The sequence below is a fragment of the Budorcas taxicolor genome, chromosome 13 (genome assembly GCF_023091745.1).
Source record: "Budorcas taxicolor isolate Tak-1 chromosome 13, Takin1.1, whole genome shotgun sequence".
Classification (NCBI taxonomy): Eukaryota; Metazoa; Chordata; class Mammalia; order Artiodactyla; family Bovidae; genus Budorcas; species Budorcas taxicolor.
In genome coordinates this window covers 46,145,640-46,163,556 of record NC_068922.1, presented here as the reverse complement: position 1 = coordinate 46,163,556, position 17,917 = coordinate 46,145,640, and the positions used below count along the sequence as shown (strand labels likewise).

General features: G+C 38.0%; 1 protein-coding gene across 1 annotated transcript in view; it reads right to left on the bottom strand.

Moving 5' to 3' along the window:
• Nucleotides 1–17,917, bottom strand: part of LARP4B (La ribonucleoprotein 4B) — an 84,407-nt gene that overhangs the window by 47,699 nt on the left and 18,791 nt on the right. Inside the window, exons 2-3 of the mRNA XM_052651363.1 lie at nucleotides 9,009–9,143; nucleotides 8,329–8,388 (exon numbers count right to left, since the gene is read on the bottom strand). Of these exons, the coding sequence (XP_052507323.1) occupies nucleotides 8,329–8,388; nucleotides 9,009–9,089 (141 nt within the window). The 5' untranslated portion in view covers nucleotides 9,090–9,143. The remainder of the gene's footprint in view (nucleotides 1–8,328; nucleotides 8,389–9,008; nucleotides 9,144–17,917) is intronic.

The following is a 17,917-nucleotide window of genomic DNA, read 5'->3' as shown; positions in this document are numbered from 1 at the left end:
ATAAGCAGGGTGACAGTATACAGCCTTGACGCACTCCTTTTCCTATTTGGAACCAGTCTGTTGTTCCATGTCCAGTTCTAACTGTTGCTTCCTGACCTGCATATAGGTTTCTCAAGAGGCAGGTCAGGTGGTCTGGTATTACCATCTCTTTCAGAATTTTCCACAGTTTATTGTGATCTACACAGTCAAAGGCTTTGCCATAGTCAATAATGCAAAATTAAGATGTTTTTCTGGAACTCTCTTGTTTTTTCAACGATCCAGTGGATGTTGGCAATTTGATCTCTGGTTCCTCTGCCTTTTCCAAAACCAGCTTGAACATGTGGAAGTTCACAGTTCATGTACTGTTGAAGCCTGGCATGGAGAATTTTGAGCATTACTTTACTAGCACGTGAGATGAGTGCAATTGTGCAGTAGTTTGAACATTCTTTGGGGTTGGAATGAAAACTGACCTTTTCTAGTCCTGTGGCCACTGCTGAGTTTTCCAAATTTGCTGCCATATTGAGTGCAGCACTTTCACAGCATCATCTTTCAGGATTTGAAATAGCTCAAATGGAATTCCATCACCTCCACTAGCTTTGTTTATAGTGATGCTTCTTAAGGCCCACTTGACTCTGCATTCCAGGATGTCTGGCTCTAGGTGAGTGATCACACCTTCGTGATTATCTGGGTCGTGAAGATCTTTTTTGTACAGTTCTTCTGTGTATTCTTGCCACCTCTTCTCAATATCTTCTGCTTTTTTTAGGTCCATACTATTTCAAGCCCTTTATCGAGCCCATCTTTGCATGAAATGTTCCCTTAGTATCTCTAATTTTCTTGAAGAGATCTCTAGTCTTTCCCATTCTGTTGTTTCCCTCTATTTCTTTGCACTGATCGTTGAGGAAGGCTTTCTTATCTCTCCTTGCTATTCTTTGGAACTCTGCATTCTTGCTTACTATGATTCAAACGACATTTTGAAAACAAAATAATTCTGTTAATTCTTTTGTGAGAGAGATTTTTCTACGTTAACCTACAAGTTATGGCTGGTAGACTTCTAACATTTTATAAAACACTGATAGTTTTTGATTAAAAATAAAAGTTTAGGAATTCTACTTAAACATGATGATAGCAATTCAATCTGACTGTTCTACACTCTCCTCCCCCGATTTCCAAATCTCATCATGCTTTGTAAGGCCACCCCTCTCAACTGTGCAGAACAACTCTCTTATGCCCACATGCCGCCCACTCTTCAAGCGTCTGGGAAACCATCCTAGCAGAAAATGCACCACTGACTCTCTCAGATTGGGGGATCTGCAGGCTCTCTCAAAGATGCAAACACAAACATAGGTTTAAGAGTGCATTGTTGCTAGGCAACACCACTTAACTGACCTAGTGAAAGTCTCTCAGTGGTGTCCGACTCTGCAACTCCATGGACTGTAGCCTGCCAGGCTCCTCTGTCCATGCAAGAACAGTGGCTGTTCCCTTCTCCAGGGGATCTTCCCAATCCAGGAATCAAACCGGGGTCTCCTACACTGCAGGCGGATTCTTTACCAGCCGAGCTACCAGGGAAGACCTAACTTACTGAGAAAATAACTGGATCTAATACATCATTTCATTCATACCCAGGGAAGGCTAGGTGACACCAAGATGTACACAGAAGTAAATCGATAAAAGCAGTAGGAAGTTGTTCACTTGGCACTCAGCAGTTCAGGTTGCAGAAAACTCAAAGAAATTCTTGGTAACATACCATGAGCACTTGGTGAAGGAGCTTTCATTTTCGTGAAATACCACCTGCCAGACTAAAAATGAATGCCACCAATTTGCATTATATAGGTTTAAGCAATCAAGTTTTATTTCTATAAGAATTACATACAGTAAGAATTTTTCAGTAGTTCTATGTTATTAAAAAGACAATTTTAAATCACTGACAATCTTAAAAAAGTTCTCACATAAAAGGTTATGAAAAAAGTGGGGAAGGGGAGTAAAAAAATGTACATCTTTAAGAATGTGTTTGAGCCTACATGACGATCAGTATAAAGCAAGTAGATACAGTTATGGGTTAAATATTGGAAAACCAGGGTAACCACACATCAAAAAAATACAATGGATGCACAAAAACCAAAAAAAAAAAAAAGGACTCAAGAATAATAATGAAAGAAAACCGTTAACCACAAAAGGAAAAAACAAAAAGAAACAAAGAAAAAATACAAAATTAACTGCAAAACAAGGTTTAAGATGGCAATAAATACATACTGATCAATAATTACTTTAAATGTCAATGGATTAAATGTTCCAATCAAAAGACAGTGTCAGACTGGATAATACAAGAACCTACAGTATGCTACCTATAGGAGAGTACTTCAGGGCAAAAGACACATACAAACTGGAAATGAGACAGAAAAAGACATTTTATGCTGATGGAAATGACAAGAAAGTGGAGCTGGCAATAGTCATATCAGACAAAACATACTTTAAAACAAAAACCACAAAGAATGACAAAGTAGGACACATATAAAAGCATCAACACAAGAGGCAGACATAATATTTGTTAACATATATGCACTCAATATAGGACCACTTAATACATAAAACAAACACTACAGACATAAATGGAAAAAATGGATGGGAATATAGTAACAGCAGACTTCTAACCTTCCACTGACATAAATGGATAGATATTTCAGACAGAAAATAAGAAGGCAACAAAGATCTTGAATGACAAAACAGAACTATTAGATTTAATAGATATTTCCAGGATGTTACATCCAAAAAAAGCAGAATACACATTCTTTTTAAGAGTACATAGAACAATCTCTAGGGCACAAAACAAGCCTCAACAAACTGAATAGAACAGAAATTATTTCAAGCATCTTTCCTGACCACAATAGCATAAAAGTAGAACATCAACCACAGAAAAAAGAAAAGAGGAAAAAACAACTGCATAGACTAAACAACATGCTACTAGGAGACCACTGGGTCAACAATGAACTCAAAGAGGAAATTTAGAATTACTTCTAAACAAATGACAATGAAGCAACCATACGAAAACTATGAGATGCAGCAAAAGCAGTTCTAAGAGGGAAGTTCATAGTGATACAAGACATCCTCAAAAAAAGAAGAAAAAAATCTCAAATAAACAACCTAATCTATCACCTGAAGAATCAGAAAAGAAACAATAAACAGAACCGAAAGCTAGAAGATAGAAATAATAAAGATCAGAGAGGACACAGAGAATTAAGAAAAAGATCATAAAACCAAGAACTAGTTTTTTGAAAGGATAAACAAAAGTAACAAACCTCTGACTAGGCTGACCAAGAAGAAAAAAGAAATACAACTAAACAAAATAAGAAATGAAAGAGGAGAAGTAACAGCCAATACCATGGAAATACAAAATACTGTTAAAGAAAATATTATGAACAGTTAGTTACATGTCAACAAAACAAACAACTTAAAAGAAATGGACAAATTTCTAAAAATACATAGCCCAATGAAACTAAGTGAAGAATTAGATAATTTGAACAGACAGATCACTTGATGTGAAATACAATCTGCAATTTAAAAACAACAATAAATTCCATGCAAACAAGAGTCTAGGCCTGGATGACTTCTCTGGGGAACTCCACCTAACACACAAGGAAGAGCTGACACCTAGGCTTCTCAAACTCTTCCAAACAACTGAAAAAGAAAAGGACATTCTCAGTCATCCTACAAAGCCACCATCACCTCTGAAGAACATAAAACTTTTAAGACAGCCAAAAAATTACAGAAGGAAAAAAAGTATGAGAGTTGATTTTATTCTAAAGGGCAACTTGGTTACTTTTTAATTGGATTTTTTATTTTTGGTAACTCAGTTACCTAATCCACATAAACAACAATAGCTTTAAAATTCTTTTCTATATCACTAGGTGAAGTTATTAAGTGAAAGTTGCTCAGTCGTGTCCGACTCTTTGTGACCCCATGGACTAATATAATACAGTCCATGGAATTCTCCAGGCCAGAATACTAGAGTAGGTAGTCTTTCCCTTCTCCAGGGGATCTTCCCAACCCAGGAATTGAACTGGGGTCTCCTGCATTGCAGGCAGATTCTTTACCAGCTCAGCCACAGGGAATACAACAAAAAAACCTATTTGTGGATTACAAATTTACATCTCAGGCCCTAACCTCTCTAATTAGGACCAACTGACACTAGTGACCCACTTCACTGCTCACTTAAAATTTTTAACAGGTGGATTTTCCCTCCACAAAGCTATACTTTCCAGTTTTTTTCATCTCAAATAAAACCATCATCCACTAAGTTACTCAACTATCCCTGATAGAGTTTTCCCTCACCGCAATCCCTACATCCAATCCATAAAGTGGTGCCATTTATGGATTTCCAGAAAATCCAAAATCCATTCATTTCAAGTCTAAGCCACCATCATTTTTCACCTTACTTACCAGTTCTTTAACTTGGTTTCTTTGCTTCTATTCTTGGTGGCAAGAATACACAGAAGAACTATACAAAAAAGATCTTCATGACCCAGATAACCACAGTGGTGTGATCACCCACCTAGTGCCAGACATCCTGGAATGCAGAATCAAGTGGGCCTTAGAAGCATCACTATGAACAAAGCTAGTGGAGGTGATGGAATTCTAGTTGAGCTATTTCAAATCCTGAAAGATGATGCTGTTAATGCGCTGCACTCAATATGGCAGCAAATTTGGAAAACTCAGCAGTGGCCACAGGACTAGAAAAGGTCAGTTTTCATTCCAACTCCAAAGAAAAAGGCAATGCCAAAGAATGTTTAAACAACTGCACAACTGTACTCATCTCACACGCTAGCAAAGTAATGTTAAAATTCTCCAAGCCAGGCTTTAACAGTACATGAACTGTGAACTTCCACATGTTCAAGCTGGTTTTAGAAAAGGCAGAGGAACCAGAGATCAAATTGCCAACATCCGCTGGATCGTCAAAAAAGCAAGAGAGTTCCAGAAAAACATCTAATTCTGCATTATTGACTATGGCAAAGCCTTTGACTGTGTAGATCACAACAAACTGTGGAAAATTCTGAAAGAGATGGGAATACCAGACCACCTGACGTGCCTCCTGAGAAGTCTGTATGCAGGTCAAGAAGCAAGTTAGAACTGGACATGGAACAACAGGCTGGTTCCAAATAGGGAAAGGAGTACGCCAAAGCTGTGTATTGTCACCCTGCTTATTTAACTTATATGCAGAGTACATCGTGACAAACACTGGGCTGGATGATGCACAAGCTGAAATCATGATTGCCAGGAGAAATATCAATCACCTCAGATATGCAGATGAAACCACCCTTATGGCAGAAAGTGAAGAATTAAAAAGGCTCTTGATGAAAGTGAAAGAGGAGAGTGAAAAAGCTGGCTTAAAGCTCAACATTCAGAAAACTAACATCATGGCATCTGGTCCCATCACTTCAAGGCAAATAGATGGGGAAATAATGAAAACAGTGAGACGCTTTATTTTCTTGGGCTCCAAAATCACTGCAATGGTGACTGCAGCCATCAAATTAAGACACTTGCTCCCTGGAATAAAGCTATGACCAACCTAGACAGCTTATTAAAAAGCAGAGATGTTACTCTGCCAACAAAGATCCGTCTAGTCAAAGCTATGGTTTTTCCAGTAGTCATGCATGGATGTGAGAGAGTGGGAGTATAAAGAAAGCTGAGTGCAGAAGAACTGATGCTTTTGAACTGTGGTGTTGGAGGAGACTCTTGAGAGTCCCTTGGACTGCAAGGAGATCCAACCAGTCCATTCTAAAAGAGATCAGTCCTGAGTATTCATTGGAAGGACTGATGCTGAAGCTGAAACTCTAATACTTTGGCCACCTGATGTGAAAAACGGACTCATTGAAAAAGACCCTGATGCTGGCAAAGACTGAAGGCAGGAGAAGGGGACGACAGAGGACGAGATGGTTGGATGGCATCACTGACTCGATGGACAAGAGTTTCAGCAAGCTCCGGGAGTTGGTGACAGACAGGGAAGCCTGGTGTGCTGCAGTCCACGAGATCACGAAGAGTCGGACACAACTGAGTGACTGAACTGAACTGATTCTTGGCTCACTACAATATATTCTATTAATACAATGAAGTCAAAAGTAATCTTTTTATAAGTCATGTTATTCCCCACCTAAAATCCTCTATCTCTATCCCAAATTAATTTCAACCACTCAGAGATAATGCAAAACTGTTCCCAAGTGCTGACAAGAGCTAGGTTTTGCTTCTGGTATTACTTTCTACTTGTTTCTCTTTCTAAAGGAAATAACACATGCCAAAGAGGATGTATCTCTTCTTGAGTCGGCTCTGAAGCTGCCCAGGTTCAAATCCTGGACAGATGAGCAATCTTCGGGAAACTGCTAAAGCCTCTCTGCTCTCAGTTTCCTCCAGTTAAGATCACTTTTTATACTCACTGATTGGCTAGACTTGCAAACAGTTACAACTCAAAAAGGGTATTATTTGGGGAAGGAGATTAGCAGGGAGCTGTATAACAATTGGCAGCACCATGGCCAAAATGCAAACCTACTTGTGAATTATTCAGACATTTATTTGGCTGTTCCTAAGGACATTGTCCTCCTACTTACACTGCATCCAACTCTAGGGGGAAAGACTAAACCTTAAAAAAGACTGGTTCCCAAATCAGACAGCTAAGCACAGACACTTTGCAGTTGCACAGCTGCAGACTATGAAGGGTCAGTACTCAGAGCCACCACACCAACTCAGCAGTCCACACAGGTGTACCATTATAATGCCAGTTAGAAAAATGTTCAAAGCAATGTCATTTATGATAGCAGGAAAAAAAGAAACACGTTCAATGTAACCAAAAACTGAACAGCTAAAGAAATGATGGTAAATCAACATAAAATACCACAGGGCACAAGGGTATATACAGATGAAGTCTGCTATGGGGAGAAAGCATGAGGTAAAATATGTATAAACATACTGTTTAAAACTACATAAAAATGTATGTACTCTTTAACAAGACTCCTACTTTCTACAGAATGCAAATCTGTTATAACGTTTTAAAGAACACACATGTTGTGAGCCCAGATGGTCTCTTAATGATGATCCCTTCTAGTTCTAGTATTTAGTGATCGTATAAAAACCTGAAGTGTGCAAATACTCTGAAAAACTGGTGAGTAGAATACTACATACGTTACAATACCAGATGTCAGAGATGTGTTCTGTGACACCAAGGGTACTGAGTTGCAAAGCTGGACCAAGAACCAGTCATGTAATACTCGATTATAAGACATGAACTCTTCATAATGACAAAGAAATCATGTGCAGGCAGCACTAGTTGCAAATCATTTCTCCACAGAAATGAATACTGAATGCTGGTCAAGTGTTATACTTCTTTTCTAGGCAGGTCTTATCTCAATTGTTTCCCACAACACAGTTTAAAAGTGAACCCCATACCAAAACCCACCCACAGAATCCAAATATCTAGTTTTATGCCCTAACATGGGTTTTAAAGACATGTGAATATTATATCAGATCATGAATCAACCAAGAGGAAGTGGGAGATTTGATCTAAAACAGTTTTTTAAATCTGTCAGTGATTTCTGTATAGTGTTAACTCTTATATTTGACTTTCAAATGACTTAAAATATTACAGAATTCACTTAAAATCAGTGTAAACTACAATATGCAAAAACCCTATATACATAATAATGATAAAATACAGTAGTTTGGAGGACACCCTTCATTTTTTTAAATTCTGCCTTATTAAAAGTATATCAACCATCCAATTCCCTGCCTTTTTTAACTTCTACATGAGCTGCTTATAAGTTGGGGTGTAGAGGAGGCTGCTATAAATTTTGTAATATTACTTTTAAAAATTTACATTTACTTTAAAAAAGACTTAATTTTAAAATTCCATAGGGCATAAATCATAAGATCATAAGATCACTTAGAAGATCACATAAGATCACTTAGAAGACTGCCAACCTAAACGTGCCTGACTCCAAACGCATCTGATATATGAAAACACAAACAGTGAAACCAATGTTCTCAGTAAAAACTTAATATGACTTCTGTGCTTTAAGGAATACAGGCTGTTGAAATGTAAAGTTAATCACACACACACTAGATGATCAGTGAACCATTAACAACACTGTGATGAAGAGATGAAATTAATACACATGGCACTCAGCTGTCTGTAGAGCTACACGCACATACCAGAAGAGAATACAGAGTACTGACATATACTGTTCCCAAGTGGGTCCTCCCCCACTCTCTTTTTGGGGAACATTCATTTTCTAATTTCTTTACAATTAATATTTACTATAATGCATTGTCTGTGAGCTTCAGCTATGATTCATTTCTGAACTGAATTACCTGACTCAAAGCTGGAATGGAACTTGTCTGAGAAGTTGTCTGAGATATGGGACCATTCATCTGTAAAATTGAAAACACCAGACACACCATCACTACAATGCAAAGAAACACATTTTCAAACCATGGTAATTGAACAAAACAAAACCCACTGAGAAAAGACACTTATATGACAAAGAAATTTAATGAGATAGTCAAAATGATGTAGGAGCCTTGAAATGTAAAATACTTTTAAATTCTGACTGGTGTTATTCCTTGCATTTCAACTGGAAAAATTGAGAAAACCTACTTTTCCCAATATCATTTAGAAACTTTAAATCTCATTGCCTGACATGATAATAGCTTACAATAAACAAATGCACTCAAAATTTTAAATCTGTATTATAATTTCTAATTAACTCTTTAAATAAATACCACTACAATGGCTATCATGTTATTAAAATATTTATAAATCACTGCCTTTATCTTAGTGATTTTAAGTCCAAAGCTTTAAGTCTTAAGAACTATAATGCCCGTGTTTTCTCTATCACTTAGAAATCTGGAATTTCCTCTACTAAGCAAGCCCTAAGTATACTCAGAATTTACCCCTATATTTAAGCATAAGTGTTCTGAGTAGAGTGCAGAGCCTGTTATCACAACAGAAGAGGGTGCACGGGCCAGCGCTGGCCTGGACGCCCACTCACCAGATGCGCGCTGTCTTTCCCTTCTTGGACTCGTTGGCCCTGCGGTTCAGCCACGACCTTAGCGTCCTGATCAGAAGTCATGAGCTGTTTACTTTGTGGCTCCACTGGGAGAAGTTCAATGTTAGCCAGAGAATCCTGTAAAACGACAGACAGTAAATTGGTAACTTGAAGTGCAGAGGGTATTTAATTCTAAAATGAAACTATTAAGCAGTTTTAAAATCCTCAAGTTTTTATCCCTCTGCAGTCTAAGTAGTTTAAAGAAATTTGCCCATAATGTCCACCTTTCACACCCAAGAAATTACATTTTTTTAAAAAAAGTTTCTTCTTCATATTAATTTGCTAACTATAATATTGTAAGATTTAGAAACCAAATGCTAACATATACAAACCCACTCATGTCCAGAAATTCATTTTTTAAAAACAGAAAATTATCAAAGTACTAGAACTCCAATTTGGGACTGATGAATCCCAAATTTATGTATATATAGAATTCTGTAACACTCCTAGAGGAAAACATAGGCAGAACACTCTGATATAAATCACAGCAACATCTTTCTTGATCCATCTCCCACAATAATGTAAATAAAAACAAAAAGAAACAAATAGGGTCGACTTAAAAGCTTTTGCTCAGCAAAGGAAACAATAAAAGGAAAAGACAACCCACAGATTGAGAAAATATCTGCAAACAATGCAAGCAATAAGGGATTAGTCTCCAAAATTTACAAACAGCTTAAGACACCTAACAGCATCAAAATAAACAATCCACTCAAAAAATGGGCCAAAGACCTGAAAAGACATTTCTCCAAAGATAAACAGATAAGCAACAGGCACAAGAAAAGAGGCCAACATGGCTAGTTATTAGATAAATGCAAATAAAAACTACAATGAGAGATCACCCCACAACAGTCAGAATGGTTAAATACAAAAAACCCACAAACAACAAATGCTGCAGAGGGTGTAGTGAGAGGATTCTTCCTACACTGCTGGTGGGAATGCTAACTGGTACAGCCACTATAGAGAACAGTATGGAAGTTCCTTAAAAAAACTAAGAATAGAGCTACCATATGACCCTGCAATTCCACTCTTGGGCATGTATCTGGAGAAAAACATAATTTGAAAGATTATATGCACCCCAATGTTCTTTATAGCCCTGTTTACAGTGGCCAAGACATGGAAACAACCTCAATGTCCATCAACAAGGGAATGGATAAAGATGTGGTACATACATACAATGGAATGTGTGTGTGTTCATGCTAAGTAGCTTCAGTTAAGATGGACTCTGTGACCCTATGGATTGTAGCCCGCCAGGCTCCTCTATTTATGGGATTCTCCAGGCAAGTATACTGGAGTGTGTTGCCAGGCCCTGCTTCAGGGGATCTTCCCAACCCAGGGGTTGAACCAGGGATCTTACATCTCCTGCATTGGCAGGTGGGTTCTTAACCACTAGCGCCTAATTCACTCCGTGTGACACTCTCTAGGTCCCTTCATGTTGCTGCAAATGGCATTATTTCATTCTTTTAATGACTGAGTAATATATGACGGAATATTACTCAGCAATTAACAATGGCAACAGTGACAGACTTTATTTTCTTAGGCTCCAAAATCACTGCGGATGGTGACTGCAGCCATGAAATTAAAAGACGCTTGCTCCTTGGAAAAAAGCAATGACAAATCTAGACAGCATATTAAAAGGCAGAGACATTACTTTGCCTGCAAAGGTCCGTAGAGTCAAAGCTATGATTTTTCTAGTAGTCATCCACGGATGAGAGAGATGGACAATAAAAAAGTTTGGGCATCAAAGAACTGATGTTTTCAAACCATGGGACTGGAGAAGACTTTTGAGAATCCCTTGGACAGCAAGGAGATCAAACCAGTCAATCCTAAAGGAAATCAACCCTGAATATTTATTGAAAGGACTGATGATGAAGCTGAAACTCCAATACTTTGGCCTCCTAATGCAAAGAGCCAACTTACTGGAAAATACCCTGATGCTGGGAAAGACTGAAGGCAAGAGGAAAAGGGGACAACAGAAGATGAGAGGTTGCAAGGCATCACCAACTCAACAGACATGAGTTTGAGCAAACTCTAGGAGATGGTGAAAGACAGGGAAAGACAGGCATGCTGCAGTCCATAGGGTCGCAAAGAGCTGGACACGACTGAGCGACTGAACAACAATTATAAAGAATGAAATAATGCTATTTGCAGCAACATGCAGGGACTGAAAGAGTATCACACAGAGTGAAGACAGACAGAGAGAGAAGGAGAAATTATATATATCCCCTGTATGTGGAATCTAAAAAGAAATGATACAAAAGAACTTGCTTCAAAACACAAAGAGACTCACAGAAAACTAACTTATGGTTGCTAGGCGTGGAATGGCTACTTAGGGACTTTGGGATGGACATGTATGCACTGCTTCATTTAAAATGGATAACCAACAAGCACCTACTGTGTAACATGTGGAACTCTGCTCAATGTTATGTGCCAACTGGGATGGAAGGAACGTTTGGGGGAAATGGATACATGTATACGTATGGCTGAGTCCCTTTGCTGTTCAGCTGCAACTACACAACATTGTTAATCAGCTAAACCCCAATACAAAATAAAAAGTTTAAAGTTTTGGAAAAAATAAAAGAAATTCATTTTTTAAGAACAGAAAATTACCAAATTAATAGAACTCCAGTTTGAGACTGATGAATCCCAAATTTATGCATATATAGTTTTTGACCAGCCCATTTCATTTTCTTCCAGGAAAGCAGTAGCCTGGAGAAATAAATAAGTTTGTTTTAAAGGAATCCCTTCACAGTCTTGAAGAAAGAAACCAAAAGCAATAGGAACACAGGGCAAAAGCATGCCAAGCAGCCTGCGTAAAGCTTTTGCCTGGCTCAACAGCTGGACACTGAACTTCATGTAATTTTCCCAAACGGATCATGAAGTAACACTGGCTTAGAAGGGATACCAGTTATCATGATTTTATATTACGAGTGTCAGAACCACGGTTCTCAGACATCCAGGTGTGACTTAAGCGTTCCCTCTCTATGTAAGCTATGACTCCTCAAAAGATAAAGAAGTTATTTAACCCAGATTTTTCAAGCTTTTCTAAAAACACACAGCATCCAAGTGGCAGATAAATTTAAAAGCTGTTTTTTGTCACTAGGTAAACCATGTAGGTTTTTAAGTTTCTATGATGGCACTTTCTATTCTCAATAACCTGCTTATGATAAATTCTTAAAACCCTTTATAATGAAATAATCTGATGATCAAAGGTAAACTAGTCCTACTGTCAAATGTATCATCAACCACAGAAGCACAGAATCACTGAAACGCTGTACAACAGACTTGGAAATGGAAACTACTAACAGAGGAGAAGGGCCTGAAACAAATCAGTTTCAGAGATCCATGTTTTCCACAATGCAGAATAAATGACAAATATGTTAAACTGTAATCACCTGCAATGTGTTAAATTGTAAAATCCAGAAAATATGGTGGTACCTGCACTGACAGTCACAGCAGGGAGGTGCAGATGCTTTTTTACACTATTAACTTGAGTATTAAGATTCTCAAAGGGGGGAAAAATGTCTGGCTGAAAACAAGATACAAAGAGAAAAAAATCAATAAAAGTCCTTTATTATATATACTACCTATATTTTTTCAGTCGGTCACAAATTATGCCCTTTGTGATTGAAACAGCACACCACAGATAGGAAGTAGTCCTGAACAACAAACCCAGGATGTGATCTTACTGTAACCTTGCAGCAAACACAAGCACACAGGAAGGCCTAGGGTTTCTGCGAAGCTGGACCAGGAGCCTGGCTTCTTCAATACAAACGGGGACAAGATACACATACTGTCCCAACTGTGGCTTTGTTTATATGGCTTTATCTGTTATGTTTAATAATGATAATAAAATGAGACCCTAGCTTCTAGGGATTCACACTGAAACACTTCCAGGGGAGATAACGTGATGTGGGGCAGAGACATGGGGGCTCACAGGTGCTCTTCCCGGGAGAGGAGAAGGAGGGGTCATGATATGATCCTGTCTACTTCTGTATTTCTGCAACAGTGTATAAGCCAAGGTTGAAAAGGCAGCCATGGCAGCAGCTTAGTACAACAGTGGTTCTGCCTGGGCAACCCACATGAACAAGCAATCATACACCCTATCTCTTAAATTACCAACATGACACATGCATTTTTTTTTAAGAAAACCAAGTAAACTGCACAGATACAAAGCACTGAAATTAAGACTTTATTATCAAATATCTCAATCTAAAATAATACTTAAAGAATACTGACAACAATTCCAATAAAACACAAAATAACTTTTTCATTACTTGTTTAAGAAACCAAAACTATTTTAAGACTTACAGCTATATAACCCTATTGCTTCTCGGCATAAATCAGGTCTCAAGGTTGTGAAGAGAAAAGGGGGCAAAGGGGGAAGAGGTCTATTGTCAAAGCAAACCGTTTCTTGGCATAAGACCTGGTAACAGGACAACCTAATGGTGTTCAGAGGCAACTTTCACAAAAACTTAATGAGCCAAACAAAAGGGGTCATCCTCCTGATTTGATTTCATTTTCTATTTACATGAAAAAACAAAGAGACATGAAATCAGAGGGCCCTCCCCCCCAACCAAGAGGTCTCCAGGCTAGCAGACTTTAATTCCGTCTGTCAAAGCTCCACCTCAGAAAGTTTTATTAACCTTATCAACTACTTGGGAGCGTATAGTTCTCTTAGTTCTGTTTCTAAACAATTCTTTTCACACATACCCGAAATGTTTGTTTTATACGTAAAAACTTATTTAGGTCTTCTTGGACACTCAAGACAATCCTTAAAAAAATATAAATCAATCTCAAAACTGACTGTATATCAAGTTGGTGGCATAAATATACAAAGAAGAGTTATTCTAAGTGACATTAAAAGAGAGTATTCACACACAAAATCGTGAAAACTCACAAGAAAATCTTAAAATGCACTCAGGTGGGTTGTTCTTTGGGGCAAATGTTGGTATTATTTTGAAGCTATTTTATGTATTATACACACACATACACAAACTGTAATATAATAAGAGAAAAGCATTATATTAAGTACTAAGACTTTCAACATAAAAGGAAACACAAACATAAAATCAAACAAGCTGGGTAAAATCCACAGAATCATTTTATATTTACTGTAAACCTAACTTTAAAATTACAGTTGGCCCTTGAACAAGGGGGTTTTTGAGGCACATGTGGGTCCACTTATATGCAGATTTTTTCTTTTCAATAGAATGGACATGACCTGTGGTTGGCTGAATACAAAATGCAAAACCAGGGATACCCAGGTACAGAACCCTGGGCAGGGAGGGCTGCGTGTCAAGTCACAAGGGGCTCTTCGACTGTTGGGGGTCAGCACCTCTAGCCCCTGTGGGGTTCAAGCTCAGCTGTATAGATTTTCTTCGGCTTTCACTACTTGTTCTACTAACGTCCCCCTCCTATGCCAGGTCCTGCTCTGGGATCCCCACACTGCACTGAGCTGTCACTTCTCTCCAGTCTCCTCCGGCCTGTGGCAGCGCCTCAGCCAGCCACATTTGTGTGGAACATTGCTCAATTTGAGATGAACCTGGTACATCGTATCGCGACGGCAAGGAAGCTCTCTAAGACTCCTGTGGTCCCGTCACAGAAGCAACAGGAAAGGAAGACAGGGGCTCCTGATGGCCAAAGACAGAGAATGCGGGAGGCACCAAGAATGAATGGAAACAAACGTACAAAAATCCAGTGGTTACAGGCCACCACTACTGGAGTGACCAGTGAAGGCTGTCAAGACACCAACTCCTTTTTCTGAAGATTGCTCCAGGGAAACAAGCCATCAGCCTGCTCTTGCTGAATGAGTATTTAACACAACTAAAGACCAGGGCATGCTGTTCACTATATAGGGGTCACAACGAAAAACAGGGTGGATGACAGAATCTGGAAATCACATTGCTACAGCTAATGAAATGATCGCTGATGTCTGCTAGAAAGGAGGGAAAGAGCTGACGAGGAGCTCAAAGGGACTGAAGCCACTTTTCAATCTGATGACTAACATGCAACAAGTGGGTATTACACTCTTAACAGGATGAAGAGCATAAGGTCAATGAAATATTCTTGCCAAAACAGAACCTATGTTTAATCAAACTTCCAAACCCCACTCCCAATTTAAAGGAAACCCTAGGAACAGTATGTGTTAAAGTTAAACAACACCAACGAATGTCACAAGCTAAACCAAAAATGTGGGGCATACTACAGACAGATGCCTCATTTCTACAGCAAACCTGAGACATGGAAAAAAAGGGGAGATTTTTATTGCTACAAAATGGAAAAGCTTTAACCAAAATAACCTTACGTATGAGAAATGTATCTGGACCCAGATGCAAATAAATTAAATTAAAATGATGTTTTTGACAGGAAAAATTGAATGTTGCTTGAGTGATCAAAGGTATTACAGAATGATTAATAATTTTGTTGAGTGCAATGAAGGTGCTGTGGCTTTTATTTTTAAATGTTTCATCTTTAAAAGATATAAACTAAAAGATTACAGATGAAATTACACATTTGGAATTTGCTTTGGAATATGTTAATAACTTTTTTGTGAGTGTAAGGAAAGAGAAGAAACAAAAATACAAGAATGCAGCAAGCTGATGGAAGCTAAACTGAGGTAATGAGTACCATACATTGAGGACTGCTGCAATATCCTCCTCCTTCTAAGGTTAAATTTCATAATAAAAGCTAACAAGATTCATCTAACTAGGATACAGCATCAACACACACCCCAAACTCCCATACTTTCGTCTATTTAAAATATGTACTAGCGAAACAATTCAACAATAGGTAAACCCATTTTATAATAATACTCATGGCAGCTTTAGTCAAAAAAGGGGAAATAAACACTGAACTATAGAAAAGCAAAAAAATAAAGCAATATATTACAAGTATCAAAAACATTCACCAAGATTATATAAAGTAAAAAAAGCAGGATATTAAAAAACTGTGGACAGTATAATTGCAAGTATATTTTTAAAATTCATATAATTGTGAATATTTAAAAATGAAACAAATGAAACTAGAAGGAAGGACCCCAGATGACTAACATTGTGTAGTTAAGATTAAAACTCAAGGATCATGTTCCACTTTGCTTCATTTCTGTAGGTTCAACTTTTTTTAAATAACTTACTATTTATATAATCACACATACCTAATAAAACTCACTGGCTGGTTGATTTCATGTTTATCAAACAACTACCTAATCCTTTAGGGTCAAGGAGAGTCTACAGAAAGAGCAGGTACTGACCCAGTTGCCCGTCAATACAGGTAATAAAACTGTCATTCAGTTATCGCAACATTTTCTCATGCAATATATCATCAGTCTTGTTCTCTGAGACAGGGGGTCTCAAAGTGTAGTCCAGACCCCATGAGAGGTCCCAGAAGCCCTTTCTGGGGCCAAGAGGTTGAAAGGATCAATGCTGAATGCCCCAGAAGCACAGTGGATTTCTGGTATAGGAACAAAGTTCAAGGATACATGAGAAGACTATTAACATACTCCTCCCTTTCCCAGCACATATGTATGAAGCCAGATATCCCTCTTACATGTCCACCAAAGCAGCATGTCACCAACAGAGCCAACACAGAAGCAGACAAGATTCCAGCCGGGATTCAATTAAATCACACATTAAAGAGATTCACAAAAATACGTAACAATGCCACTCTCATCATTAAATCGCTTTTTGTTTTGGAAAAGAGTGCTATTTTTTCACAGGCAATGTTATTTATATTACATGTAACGAGTTTGTTATTATTCAAAAAAAATACATATTTAAAATTTCTAAGTCTTAATTTTTAACATAGAAAGAACCAAGTCATTTAAAAAAGCTCTCAAGGACCTTCAATGTTTAAAAGTGTAATGCGGTCCTGAGCCCACACGGTTTGAGAACCACTGACAAAACACACAACTAGTTCTGACTGACAAGTGCCTGGTGTTCATGGCTGGGAAGACATGCCACTCTCACGATGGCCAACAGATCAACCCACAATCCATCGATCCACAGAGTCAATACAATCCATAAAAATTCCACCAGCCTTTTTTGCAGAAGCTGATGAACTGATCCTAAAATTCCTATGGAAATGCAAGAGACCCACAAAACAATCGTGAAAAGAACAAAGCTGGAAGGCAGACCCTTCCTGATTTCAGAACTCACTCCAAAGTTAGAGGAATCAAAAGTGAGGTGCTGGCCAAAAGACAGATCAATGGAACAGAACTGAAAATCCAGATATAAACCCTTATGCTCAGGGTCAATTATTTTCAAAAGGGTACCAAGACCACTCTGCAGAAAAATACTCTTTTCAACAAATGATGCTTGGACAATTGAATATCCATATGCAGGAGAATGGAGCTGGACCCCTAACTTACTCTCTATGCAAAGATTAACTCAAAATGAAGCAAACACCCACATATAAGAGCTAAAACTGTAAAGCTCAGAAGATAATAGAAAAAGGCTTCAAGAAAATGTACTTGTGTCAATGGCTTCTTAGATTGGACACCAAAAGCACAAACAACAAAAGAAGAAAATAAACTGGTCTTCATCAAAACTTCTGTGCTTCAAAGCATACCATCCAGAGTAGGAGAAAATATGTGCAAATTATACATCTGATAAGGGACACAAAACTATATAGAATAAATAATTCCTAAAACTAAATAAGAGACAAGTTAAAAATGGGCCAAGAATCTGAATTGACATTTCTCCAAAGAAGATATAAAAATGGCCAATAAGCAGGTGAGAAGATGCTTAACATCGTTAAGTCACTAGGGAAATGCAAATCAAAACATAAGATACCACTCCCTGGCATGGCTATAATCAAAACGACAAACAGTAAGTGTCGACAAGGGTGTGCAAAAA